At 34.1% G+C, this 14759-nt stretch overlaps 1 protein-coding gene and 1 long non-coding RNA gene across 5 annotated transcripts in view; one reads left to right on the top strand and one right to left on the bottom strand.

Moving 5' to 3' along the window:
- LOC110137041 (uncharacterized) overlaps positions 1-14759 on the top strand; it is a 62785-nt gene that overhangs the window by 6909 nt on the left and 41117 nt on the right. The gene's annotated exons all lie outside the window — the stretch shown is intronic.
- The window catches only part of MYOZ2 (myozenin 2), a 39143-nt gene continuing 35748 nt past the window's right edge, over positions 11365-14759 (bottom strand). For all 3 annotated transcript variants that reach the window (XM_020893229.2, XM_020893230.2, XM_070452385.1), the window contains one exon: positions 11365-13311. In XM_020893229.2, the coding sequence (XP_020748888.1) occupies positions 13077-13311 (235 nt within the window). In that variant the 3' untranslated portion in view covers positions 11365-13076. The remainder of the gene's footprint in view (positions 13312-14759) is intronic.

Here is a 14759-nt window from a genome sequence, read left to right as displayed (position 1 = left end):
TCCCCTTCTCCTCCCACCTTCAATCTTTCCCAGCATCAGGGTCTTTTCCAATGAGTCAGTTCTTCGCATCAGGTGGCCAAAATATTGGAGTTTCAGCTTCAACAACAGTCCTTCCAATGAATATTCAGGACTGATTTCCTTGAGGATTGATGGTCTGATCTCCTCACAGTCCAAGGGACTCTTAAGAGTCTTTTCCAGCACCACAGTTCAAAAGCATCAATTCTTTGGCACTCAGCTTTCATTATAGTCCAACTCTTACATCCATACATGATTACTGGAAAATACATAGCTTTGACTAGATGGAGCTTTGCTGGCAAAATGATGTCTCTGCTTTTTAGTATGCTGTCTAGGTTGGTCATAGCTTTTCTTCCAAGGAGCAAGTGTCTTTTAATTCCATGGCTGAAGTCATTTTCACCATCTGCAGTGATTTTGGAGCCCAAGAAAATAAAGTCTGTCACTGTTTCCGTTGCTTCCCCATCCATTTGCCATGAAGTGATGGGACTGGATGCCATGATCTTAGTTTCTTGAATGTTGAGATTTAAGCCAGCTTTTTTACTTTCCTCTTTCACTTTCATCGAGAGGCTTTTTAGTTCCTCTTTACTTTCTGCCGTAAGGGTGGTATCATCTGCACATCTGAGGTTGTTGCTATTTCTCCCGGCAATCTTGATTCTAGCTTGTGCTTCATCCAGCCCGGGAATTCTGCATGATGTACTCTCCATAGACGTTAAATAAGCAGGGTGACAATATACAGCCTTCATGTACTCCTTTCCCAATTTGGAACCAGTCTGTTGTTCCATGTCCAGTTCTAACTGTTGCTTCTTGACCTGCATATAGATTTTGCAGGAGGCAGGTCAGGTGGTCTGGTATTCCCATCTCTTGAAGCATTTTCCACAGTTTGTTGTAATCTACACATTCAAAGGCTTTGGTGTTTTCAATAAAGCAGAAGTAGATATTTTTCTGGAATTCTCTTGCTTTCTCTATAATCCAGCAGATGTTGTCAATTTGATCTCTGGTTCCTCTGCCTTTTCTAAATCCACCTTGAACATCTGGAAGTTCATGGTTCACACACGGTTGAAGCCTGGCTTGGAGAATTTTGAGCATTGCTTCACTAGCGTGTGAGATGAGTGCAATTGTGCGGTAGTTTGAACATTCTTTGGCATTGCCCTTCTTTGGGATTAGAGTGAAAACTGACCTTTTCCAGTCCTGTAGCTACTGCTGAGTTTTCCACATTTGCTGGCATATTGAGTGCAGCACTTTCACAGCATCATCTTTTAGGATTTGAAATAGCTCAACTGGAATTCCATCACCTCCACTAGCTTTGTTCGTAGTGGTGCTTCCAACGGCCCACTTGACTTCACATTCCAAGATGTCTGGCTCTAGGTGAGTGATCACACCATCATGATTATCTGGGTCATGAAGATCTTTTTTGTACAGTTCTGTGTATTCTTGCCACCTCTTCCTAATATCTTATACTTCTGTTAGGTCCATACCATTTCTGTCCTTTATTGAGCCCATCTTTGCATGAAATGTTCCCTTGGTATCTGTGATTTTCTTGAAGAGAGGTCTACTCTTTCCCATTGTATTGTTTTCCTCTATTTCTTTGCACTGATCACTGAGGAAGGCTTTCTTATCTCTCCTTGCTATTCCTTTGAACTCTGCATTCGAATGGTTCTATATTTCCTTTTCTCCTTTGCCTTTAGCTTCTCTTCTTTTCACAGCTATTTGTAAGTCCTCCTCAGACAACCATTTTGCCATTTTGTGTTTCTTTTTCTTGGGGATGGTCTTGCTCCCTGCCTCCTGTACAGTGTCACAAACCTCCATCCATAGTTCATCAGGCACTCTGTCTATGAGATCTAGTCCCTTGAATCTATTTGTCACTTCCACTGTATCATTGTTAGGGATTTGATTTAGGTCATAACTGAATGGTCTAGTGGTTTTCCCTACTTTCTTCAATTTAAGTATGAATTTGGCAATAAGGAGTTCATGTTCTGAGTCACAGTCAGCTCCCAGTCTTGTTTTTACTTACTGTATAGAGCTTCTGCATCTTTGGCTGCAAAGAATATAATCAATCTGCTTTCGGTATTGACCATCTGGTGATGTCCATGTGTAAATTTGTCTCTTGTGTTGATGGAAGAGGTGTTTGCTATGACTCGTGTGTTCTCTTGGGAAAACTCTGCTAGCCTTTGCCCTGCTTCATTTTGTTCTCTGAGGCCAAACTTACATGTTACTCCAGGTATCTCTCTTGACTTCCTACTTTTGCATTCCAGTCCCCTGTAATGAAAAGGACATCTTTTTTTGGTGTTATTCCTGGACAATCTTGTAGGTCTTCATAGAACCATTCAACTTTAGCTTCTTCAGCATTACTGGATGGGGCATAGACTTGGATTACTATGATACTGAATAGTTTGCCTTGGATACAAACAGAGATCATTTTGTCATTTTTGAGATTGCACCCAAGTACTGCATTTCAGACTCTTACGTTGAATGTGATGGCTACTCCATTTCTTCTAAGGGATTCTTGCCCACAGTAGTAGATATAATGGCCATCTGAATTATATTCATCCATTCAAGGTAAATTAGAAGTGGTCAAACAGGAGATGGGAAGAGTGAACATTGACGTTAGGCATCAGTGAATTAAAATGGACTGGGAATGGGTGAATTTAATTCAGCATGATAATGGTTTGAGCAAATTATTTCCTCTTTTGGTTCAGCAGTTTAAGATTATTTTAAGGTATTTTGTAATGATGTCATTTCATTAGTTTTAGTCCATATTTCTTAAGATTTAGTATTCTTCCTCCATTTTTATACTGCCAAAATTAATGACATCTTCTTTAACTTCAGCTAAATCATTGAGGAAAATGTTGGTGAAGGTTGGATCCCTGTCATTCAGTTCCAGCTATAGCCCACATTAACCACTAGTGGCAGCATTAAAATTATTTAGAAAGCTAAGTAGAGACCATGTTTAAGGGCAACATGGTATCATAAAAAGCATGACATTTAGATTTGGACAGACTTAGGTTCAAATCCTGACTTTACCTTGAGCAGTTAGTAACTATTTGAAAACCTAGTTTCCTCATCTGTACATAGCAGTGTGTCCTAGCTAATCCCTTACTGGATTGCTGTTGACAGGCAGGCCACTGCTATGAGCATATATTTGCTTGATTTTTTTTTTAAGCAGTGTTTTGTAATCTGAGGGAAAGAATGAAAAAAAAAAAAAACAGACGGTGAAATTGCTTGTGTTCAAAAGCAACATATATGATAGAAAGAATGGATAGAGAATTATGGAACTCTCTTGCTCTCAAGTAAATGTGTGCTGTGGGGAGGTTAGTTTACCTCTTTTAACTTTTCTTGATCCTTAAAAGAAGAAATTGGACCACATGATTCGAAATTGTAAAAATGTGAAATGAAGTCTTTTCCCAGTTGTTACCTAATTACAAAGTATGTCAGGAACTAAGTGCTTTATGCAAAGTATTTTATTTAACTTTCCTAGCAGTTGTAAAGTATTAATATTTAGATATGATTAATATCCTGATTTTAGAAACAGTGAAAGTGAGGTACTTAGCACAGTGTCTGCCATATAGTAGGCACTCAGTAAACAAACTGAATGATTTAATAAAAGAACTATCAGTTAAGTATGACATCTGGTTACAGCCAGGAAATATAGTAATGCAATGTGTGCCATACTAATAAATCCAGAAGTAAAGGCCAAAACCATCTAGGTTTTGATGGAAAGCTATTGCTAGAATTTTTGTGCATGAATTTAATTTCTCTTTAATTTTTTTGAAACCAAGTTTTATAACATGTTATATTTGTATAGTTCTTTAGAATCTTAGAAATGGAAAGGATCTGAGAGATTAGTTTGCCAAAATCCCTTATTTTACAGATGAGAGCACTTAAACTGAGGGACATGCTAGACACTGATAGAAGCAGGACTAAAATTCAGTTTCTAGTCACTTGGAATTTACCTGGTATAAAATATTTTCTATGATATATTCTGAAATTTCACAGGAGATAGCACTCTTTTGTTTCTTAAAGTACAACCAAATTTCTTCCATATTCAAACACTGGTGATGAACAAAATTGACACCTTTGTCCCTTTCTGAAAGACAACAGAAGGGAAACAAAAGGAAGAAGTCAAGAGCATTTCATAGGTAAAGATTACCTTTTTCTGAATTGTGATATCTGTAGTAGTATTCTGACTTTATGAAAAACAGTAAGGTGTTCAGAAATTTATCAAACTTAATTTCCTACCTCTTTGGAATCTAACAAATCTAAGCCTCTGTGATGTATATGTGCACACACACACACACATATGCATACACACACATACTGTTATATATCTTAGACTGACTTGTTTTTGATGTAGTTCTTTAAGAAATACAATAGTGAAATAACACTATGTCTTTCACTCATTGCATATTGGCTGAAGCCACGAACCCAAAGGAAGTTGCCCTGGAGAGCACTTTGCTTTGTAAAGATGGCAAAGATATTCAGGGCACCAGTGTTTTCAAGTTGAACTTCCTTGTTGAAATTCACTTCACAAAAGAAAATAAGTTTGTTGTTTAATACAGTAATAAAATTATTGGAAAATATTCAGTGATAGAAATAATTCAAAGAATTATAGGTAAAGGCATGAATTAAATTGAGAGTATTTAATTTCTTTTTTCCTTAACTGTTAGTGGTCTTGAGTTTTCAGTCTCTTGTCTGTAAAACAAGCCCTCAAACTGAAATTGTGCTGGAGGGAAAAAAACAAACTTTTGGCAAGTAATATCCCTGGAATGCCTTTTTGTAAATTTTTAAATCAAAGTTTCTGATTAAATTGTTTTCTACACGTTTCGCCCTGCTACTGTTTCAGGTTCTTTTAATTCTGAAGAACTCTATTAAATTAGTTATAATAGTTTTGATGTGGTGGAGAAAAACAATTCCAGTTACCAATAACAATGCTGACATTTCAGTTTTAAACAGTATTTAGTAGTAGGTAGAGCAGTAATTTTCAAACATCTTAGACCACAACCTAGAATAAGCAGTGTATTTTACTTGTGATCCAGTTTACAAGAACACTTATATATTAAAAAAAAAAAAAAAGTAGTTTCCTGAAATAATACTGTTTCCAAGAGTGTTATGCTCTGATATTCTCTTTTATTCTATTCTATTTCATTTGAAAAGCTTCTAATCTAAGTTAATTTTTAAATCACCTAACAGTACACAACTATAATTTGAAAGACATGGACCAAGAGGTTTTTAGTGGAAGGAGCAACATTTACTCTTTGCTTTAATACTAAGAGTATGGAATTTTATTCCCTTCCAGTTAGGAAGAATATTCGTTTTGTTTCAATATTGTCATATTAACATTTTTTTTTACTGTTTAAAGTAAAATTTTTTAACATTGTTTTTTAAAAAAACTTTACTCTCTGTTTCTACATTTTACTGACATTATCCTGACTCACAGTTTTATTTCTTTGTGGCTAATAAATAAGGTATACAAATTATATAAGGCTATATTTATATAGATACAGATAAATATGAAATCATGTACAGGATGTTATGTCACCAGAAAGTGTGTTGATTGTGCCCATGGTCTGGATGATTGTGTTCTCCACTGAGATAGGAGAGGGAATAAGATAGTGGGAGTAGTGTTATTAAAAGATCAGAAGCAGAACCCTTGGGTTCTAATTTTAGGCATGCAATGTGAGACAACGTCAGTTTCTTCTCTGATCTAAGTTTCTGTTCCTTAAATGAGGGAATTGATATAAAATATTTCAAGATAGAGGCTAATTCTAAAGTGCTGTGGTTCTAAGTAAATGATTGTTTATTTAAACCAAAGAGAGTATTATGCTAGTAACAGTACTAGTGGCTTGTATTTGGTAAAAGAATAACTGTTTTGATTATTCTAATTATCTATATATTAATATCTAAAATATCCTTTTGGATTAATAAGAGGACACTTAAACATCAGTGTATGGATTTGTATAAGCAGCATAGTCTAATACATTCTGATAATTATGATCATTAGCCATAATTAATATTATATGTAAATGCATCTGAAAACATGATAATTTTTCTGTGTTGCTATGCATCTTAGTCTGTTCAGGCTACAATAACATAGATTGAGTGCGTTATAGACAACAGAAATTATTTCCCATAGTTCTAGAAGCTGGGACGTCCAAGGGCAAGGTGCTGACAGATTGGTGTGTGGTATGAACCTACTTCCTGATTGTATTTGGCCATCTTCTCTCTGTACTCACAGGGGGAAATGGGCAAGAGAGCTTTGTGGAGTCTCTTTTACAAGATACTAATCCCATTCATGAGCACTACATGCTTATCATTTAATTACCTCCTAAAGTCTCCACCTCCTAATACTAATCATATGGGAGATAGGATTTCAACATATTGATTTTAAGGGTGCCATGCACCTTGTCTATAGTATTTTAAGTTTAATGTCTCTTTAATAGATTTTGATGAGTTTTTGAGGAAACTTATTGTAATAATCATAAATTATATCCACATCCCTTTCTATGTATCAGAAGTAAAGAATGTTTCTTGAATAATTGTGGTCCATGTTTGCATTTGACTTTATGTTATGAAATAGCAGCCGAGCCTAGAGTGCTCAGCTGACCCAGAAGACAGCCTTGCCCAGGAGACATGCAACCTGAGGCAAATAGACTAATGAAGATTAGCTCTAGTTTTTCCATCCAGGTAGAAGAAAGGTAAAATAGATATTAGGTACTGAGTTTAAAGTTAAGCTTGGAAAGTTGTCCTGCTTTTTCAAGATAAGTTGAAAAAGAAGAAACAGTTTTTCAGGTTGGTTATATTTAGGTAAGTTTTCCATTATGTTAGCATTAGTGCATAGAGGAATCAGCTCCTTTCCCTGTTTATGACTCTCAGATGCCTCAGTTCTTTAAACAACATGGAAACTTCCTCAGAGAAAGGACTTTGGGGTGAATGTTTTTTTTTTTCATTGTACTACAGAGATGACTGTGCCAAAACATTAGAATTCAGGGGCTACATACTTGATAATTTGAAATATTCCTAGCAGGTGCATGAATGAAAAGTCATTTTAGTTTTTTTTTTAAAAATGAAGGAATATGTAGCCGTCTGTCCTTGGGAACTCCTTTCTGGTTGTATAATGTGTTTTCTAAAAGAGGTAGGGTATACTGATTGAGAGAAATATCCATCATATTGATTTTTTTAAATTCTCAAATGACCTACAAAGTATGTGAATGCTCAAAAGAAATTGCACTGTTTTAGCAAGATCCTAAAAAGTCTATGCTAACTGAAAGTTTGAGTCTGAGAGCAGAGTTAGCATTAATGCTTATCCTAAAAAATAGTCAGGCCATGTTAGTGTTTCTGATTATACATGTGTTTAATATACTCACTGTATACTCATTGTATAATAAGTAAATAATAAGTAAATATTAAGTAAGTATTAAATATTCACTTAATCATATTTATACAATAATTTATATATTTATAATTTATTATAAATTATAATATAAATTATTGTATAAATATATTATATATAATTTATATATTTAATATAAAATTATATTATTAATTAAGTAAGTAAATATTAAATAAGTTAAAACATATTTTACTTCTAAATCAGGGTCAAATATATTTATCCCAAAGCAGTTCCAGTGTAACCTAATCTAATTTCATTCTAAATGTCTTTGCTTTCTTACTGTGTGGTCTTGATAATTTTTTGTTACTAATAATAGCTAATAATAGCTAATTATCCCCATAATTAAGATGAATTTATTTATTAAAAAAATTTTATTGTTCTTCACTATATATCAGGCATAGAGGATACAGCAGCTAATAAATGAGGCAGTCTCTATCTTCAGAGAGCATTCATTCCAATGGGTGAGATAAATAATAAAGGAGTAAATATATTGTGTGTGGCGGCTACAACTTGCGGGTCTTAAACAACGTAGCTGACTGAGGGCCCCAGCTCTCCTTACTCTGACTTCCATCACTGCATTAGTGCTGAGTCTGCCTTTCACAGTCTGCTCTCAATCCATGAGTAACCATGACAGTGACCCTAAGGCAGACATGCTGTTGAGAAACGCTGGACTTCTCCTGCAGATGATGTTGGCTTGCAGATCTTCCAACAAACTTGCTAAATTTTCCCTGGACTGTCAGGCAGTCTAGAACATATATCCTTACAGTTCTACCTGAGGTCCCTTGGATCTCTCCCAGCCTTTCTTTGACCTGTCTCCCCATTTTCCTAATACAGTTGTTACAGATTTAACTGCATCTTGGCTTCTGCTTCTCAGAGGACCCAGACTAATACATTATGTTAGGAAGTAACAAGGGTTATACAGAAAACCAAAAGCACAGTAAGGGGTTGTATGTGTGCTCTCTTAAGTGAGTGCGGTCAGGGAAGGTCTTAGGCGGAAGTGGCCTGTGAAACAGAAATAGTTGGAGAAAATTCCAGAGTAAAGTAAATTGCTTGAGATTATATTATTAATTAGTGATAAATCATCAAATAGCTGGCACATTTAAATGCAACTGCTTTTTTATATGCAGTTTATAAGTAAGTGATGATAAAAAAAATGTATGAGAGTATCTATTTAGGTGACAGTTCATATTAGACAATTGATATACATAGAACAAAATACTTCAGAAGGAGTAAGGAGAAAGCTCTAGAAAAGTGGCTTAAGCTCTAGAAACCATAGAATAATGCAACTAATTCTTTTTAGCCTACTTCATTCTGGCATTCCTTTCTTCCCCCTGTTCTTTTAGATTTATTTTACTAGTGCTGCAGCTTCTATACCAATTCTTCTGTACCAAATCAGCAGAATTTACCTTTTTTCTTTCTGACGTTTTCCGGTTCTGTTTCCTGAGCTGTCTCCATCTCCTACACTGCCTAAGTTGTTGTTGAAATGTGTTTCAAAATATTACACAATCCAGAATAATAAGCACATTCATTTTGAATCTGAACTGTAACCTCTTAGAAATAGCTCCCCCGCCAACTGCTCTTTGCCCATATGCACCAAATCTTCCTGTTGAAATCACATTATATTGAGAAGTCAGGGGAGGTTTGTATCCTGAGTTGAATTCTAGTTCTTTCATTTAAGGAATTTAAATAGGGACACACCTTTTTACTTATCTAATAATACATCATCTTCAGCTATTGTAATTCTTATACAATTTTACAATTTTGCTTTTTTCTTACCTCTGAAAAGTTAAACTTTTTAAAGCATTATAATTTTCTAAAAATCCTTTTATGTGTTTGTGAAGTGCTTTGATCAGTTAGTTTGAAATAGATTCCCCTTGCTTGTTCTTTTGGCAAAAGCCTGGCATTCTTCCACCTTTCATGGAAAGTAAACTGCCCTTCTTCCTACAGAATAGAGCATGTGGAGGTTGAAAGTATTTTTCATAAGAAAAGGGGCATTCAGAGCAATACTTAGCTAAGCTTAATAAAAAGCAGTTGTGACTGAGAAACTGCAATGATGTCATGTAAGTTTTATCTTGCATAAGCAGCAGAGTGAGGAAATTCCAGAATTAATAAGTCTGCTGGTACAGCTGTGCCCTGATTTGGAAAGTTCAGGATGTACTTTTCATTCTCACTGACTGGACATTTTGCTCCACATCAGCCTTTGTGAAAGTAATTGGCTCTCACCATTTCCAAGCTGCTAAAACATTTATAAATGAGCCTATTTAGAAAATGTGAACTTTTAAGTGGATACAGTAATGATCATTTTGACTAAAAATTATTTTCCATACTTGCCTTGATTTTGTAATAACCAATAATTAGTTACTTTAAATTATCAAGTCCTTTCAAATATTGAGTTAAGAAATGGAAAGTATTAGCCTTGAGAAATGATTGAAGGGAGTGAAGAGTTAAAAGCCAAGAATGAACCACTGGTCTAGTTGTTAATGTAGCTCTAGTATTATCCAGAAAGCAGCTGACCAGCTGATCAACAAGAAATTGGCTAAATAAAATAGATATAATTTTATGACCCATAAGTCTATTGAACAGTATAATACAAATTCTTCTAAAGTTTTGAAAAGTAGAAAATTTAAATGAATGTGTTTGGTGTGTTATTACACTAGGTTTCATTCAGCCTTATGGGTATTAGTGTTTTGTATTTCTATCCTCTTGGGCACAACTAAAAAAAAAAATTTCATAATTAACCATGCATATTGCTTGTTTGAAAATCCAAAAAGTTTAGCTTTTTATGATTATGAGTGCCTGAATGACTTTAATGGATGACTCTAAAATTACTCAATTTATAGGTATATTTCCCAAAAGTTAATATGATGGAGATTTTTTATTATTTTGTCTAGTAATAAAATAATTTTGAGGTTGAAGTTATTTCTGAAGGAGAAGTTATGAACTATGAGTTCTTAGAGCATATGTTTTAGATTCAGACTCACCAAGTTCTTCCACTTTGGAGCTAGTATTAAGCTAGTCACTCTAGTTCCCTGAGGCTCACTTTTCTAACACAAAATGGAGATTATTTATAATACAGTTCTCACAGGATAATCATGAAAATAAAATGACGTTAAAAATACAGGAAATTCCCTAGCAGTCCAGTGGTTAGTACATGGTGCTTTCACTGCAGTGGTTTGGCTTCAGTCCCTACTTGGGGAACTAAGATCCTGCAAATCTGTGTGGTATGGTACAGCCAAAATAAATAAATATAATATTTTAAAATACACATTAAGTAGCCTTTATTAGGCTTTTTTCAAAATAGTCACTATACTGTTAAGTAGTGAGTATAGTACCATCAGCAAATGTTATTTTTATTCATTTACTTTTTCTTTTAACTTTTTTAATCTTCTGTTTCATTTTCCGTATGTACAAATGTGGGTGGGAAAAAAATGCCACAGTCTTTCACTGTTCTGAAAAGGCTGTCATATTTCTTCAGACTTAGAAAGATTTAGCTGCATTTCAGGTCAGTGAAAAACCCATTCAAAATTCCTTTCAAATTCTAATTGTGTAGCAACCAGAGTGTGAAATTTGGCATTTCTAAAGGTGTCAGACAGCTGAATTAGAATTAATAGACACTTCCAGGAAAGGAAGAGATACAATAGTGAGCAGAGGGTTATTCCATTATTTTCTAACCAATTAAAAAAAACACTTAAAAATTTTAAAATTTTCCTTTATGAAATGGAGAATACTGTTCTATAGCTAACATATTTAATATGTTAACCCCTTTTGGTGGTTGACGGAGTGGTGACACTGAGCAGGGAGCTTAAATGTTTTGAGATAATTACAATAACCTAATAAAAATTCAGTGTAATGAAAAATAGTAGCATTTTGAATTGCTAATAAAGAACTAAACCATTTCTTCAAAATACATAATACAATATGACTATTTTTCTTTTTTAAAAGATTAAACAAAAAAAAGCATGAAGGTTCTCTGATATCTAGAGTTTATTACAGATGCCAACATTATTATTTTAAAACAGGTAAACTGGGTAATTGCCTGGCAGTCCAATGGTCAGGAATCTGTGCTTTCTCTGCCAAGGGCCCAGTTTCAATCTCTGCTCAGAGAACTAAGATCCCACAAGCGCTTGGTATGGCAAAAAAAAAAATTAAATAAATTAAGTAAAAATAAATGAGTAAACACCAAAACATAAATAAAATTAAAATATCTTAAAGATATATTTTAAATAAAACAAATTCCCTGCAATGATAATATATATAAATAAGATATAGTGATATTGTTCCTTTCTAGAGATTGCATTTTTCATAAGCATATTTTTTTTAAAAATTCCTCTGCTTTCAAGATTGATGATCATCAAAACAACCACCAATTTCAGCATTACATACAGATTCTTTTATAAATATGCGATGTTGTTATATGGCATTTTTATTACTCTGTTGTGCACTTTCCTTCTTCCAGTCTCCTGAACTTAATCTGGGAGGTGGTTTTCTGAGACATTTCTTCTCTGATATAAGCATCTACCACAGAACTTTTAACTGAATTGAAATGGGAAGAATTGGTATTTATTTCTTTCCAACTCCATGTTGTATATTCAATCATTTTAAAATATACCTATAACTTTATATTAATTTGAGTCTTTTATACCAATATTTTCATATATTTATGAAAGAAATGTGCTGTATTGCTTTCAAATGCTCTTGTCTTCTTCCATTTCTTGTTTTTGTTTTATAGCATATACTCCCTCGAGCTTAAGGATTTGAGCAGAATTTAAAGATTCAGCAGAGAAAGCTGCCAATTCAAATTATACACTTTCTCTTTCCCTCATATACATACACTTATTTATATGTCTATTAGCAGGTATCTTGTTATTACTCTTCTAAAAATGTATTCATAAAGTTGAACCTAAACAACACACAACATTAGGGTTTGTAGAACTTGAATTCCAAATATACCTTGGTCATGAAAACTACAATAGTATGATGTTCTTTGAGTCATTTTCTCCTCCTATCCTTGACTTAATACTAAACAACAATAATAACCCAATTGAACTCTGGAGACTGTTATCTGTCATCTGATGATTCAAAGCACGTTGAAAAATACAAAACAGTTTCAAAGTTATAAGAAATTTGAAATTTTAAGAAAGACTGTTGAAAAGACTTCATCTAGACAAGTTATTTTATCATGGAAGCTTTTCAGAAAAGAAGAACCCAACCCTTTTCTCCATCAATAATGCTTGTATATCAACTTCTATGGCTTTCATCCCTTAAATAAAACTCTGAATTAATCTAAATATTTTGCACTGTATTTTGATTCTAGATCCATCTAAAAACTTTATTCAGGAATAGCTTATATTAAAGGCAACAAAGATGAAACCCTTTGTTGTCAGTAACTTTTCTGGACTTTCCCAGTGTGGAGACCGGATTGTTTAACCAAGTGATAACAAGATTATGAGTAAAGACAAGTGAGTTAAAAGTTTTTTTTTTTTTTTTAATAAGATTTTGAATTGTTTATTAGATTTTGATCTGAGATTGAAGTTAAATGCCGTAAAAGGAAAATTGCTAAATTGTTATTAAATTATTGCTACTAATGAAGAGTGTTAGTGGCTTTGCCAATAAGTAAAATAATTATACAGCAACATTTATGTTCAGAGGTTTTTGTCACACATACAACTTTCTTTTATAGGTCTTCTGATTCTGGTATGGTGGTATCCTCTGTAGGTTCAGTTGTTATAACTATAGGAATATTCTCAGATATCCATCCCTTCGGAGTCCTATTAAAGGACCGTCTGCCAGAAAGAGGATTGGCAAAGGCCATGAACCTGGGATCTGTTAGAAGTAGTAGGTCAAAATCTGGAACCTTGAATTTAACCATTTTTGATGCTTTTTCAAAACCTCCAAATGGGGTGGCAACTCTGTGAGGAGTGAAAAGAAAAAGAATAAATTAATATTCAAATGTATTTGCCAGAAAATAGCAAACAATATAATGCATCAACTTATGGGCATGTTATTCTGTTATATTCTTAGTAGGAATTCAGTTTTTGACCTCTGAAATAAGCGTTTCCATTCAAGGACCATGCCTTTATGATAAAACAGATATTTGATAATTCATGTAAAGACATTTTGTATGTACTCTTAGTTTTGGACTGAACTAGTCTGTTACCTGGACCCTGAGTCATCACAAACATTTCTTGCCTTCCTGCCTTTGCTAACAATGTCACACTTGCTTATTTCCTCTGGGGGAGAAAAAAAAAGGTATTTCCTCTGTGCCTCCTCTCCACCTGTATATATTCTGTGGCCTTTAAATTTTAACTTCCCCCTAACTACCCCAAGCCCTCACTCCCTTTCTTAACCAAATTCCTATAGAACTGATTGTTTTATGTTAGTCTTATAGTGCATCTATTAATAATAGGGCATTTGGTATTTTCAGCTTCTGTTTTTCAGAATATGATGTGGTTTGGGTCATTTGTGAATTATAAATTCTTTGAGGGCAAGAAATATATCTTTGCATTTTTCTAGCTATGCCTCAAAAATATCAAAATCCTTCTACTCATCTGAAGAAGGTCCACCTTCCTTATCTTGGCATTCAAGATGTCATATAACTGTTTAGCTTTCTTTGATTTAGCAATAATTAGTCATCCAGGGCCAGACACATTTCTAAATGCTGGACATACGGCAGTGAGCAACGTAGTCAGAGTGTAAGGTTTTATATTTCTAGTGAAGGAGATAAAAAAATAAACTTGTATGTCAGCTATAATTCAATAAAAATAATAATTTTTAGTTTTTAATAAAATTTTTAATAAAACACTAAACATACAGACAAACATTCAGTAATAAGAACTATGAGAAATTTAAAATAGGGTGATAGAATAGAGCATAACTGAATGACTAGATAGGGAGAAAAGACTTCTCTGGAAAGGTGACATTTAAACTGCCATCTGAAGGTCAGAAGTTTGCCATGGACAATATAACAGAAGCCCTTCAGCATTTCAGATAGAGTAGCTAATGCAAAGAATCTAAGGCAGAAATAATGTTGACCTTTTCAGAAATGAAAGAAAGCCTATGTTGCTAGACAGGTAAGTGAGGGGGATGGTAGAAGGGAGAGGGGACAGAGGGGTAGATTGTGTGGAATTTTGTCCAATAAGGAACATGGATTTCATTCTAAGTGTGAAGGGAAGCCATTAAAAACTGGAAAAGGTCAGTTTTCATTCCATTCCCAAAGGCAATGCCAAAGAATGTTCAAACTGCCACACAATTGCACTCATCTCACACGCTAGTAATGTTCAAAATTCTCCAAGCCAGGCTTCAACAGTACATGAACTATGAACTTCCAGATGTTCAAGGTGGATTTAGAAAAGACAGA

The sequence above is a fragment of the Odocoileus virginianus genome, chromosome 21, assembly GCF_023699985.2.
Source record: "Odocoileus virginianus isolate 20LAN1187 ecotype Illinois chromosome 21, Ovbor_1.2, whole genome shotgun sequence".
Taxonomy (NCBI): domain Eukaryota; kingdom Metazoa; phylum Chordata; class Mammalia; order Artiodactyla; family Cervidae; genus Odocoileus; species Odocoileus virginianus.
The sequence above is the reverse complement of the archived record's forward strand: the minus strand, read 5'-3'. Positions and strand labels throughout refer to the sequence as shown.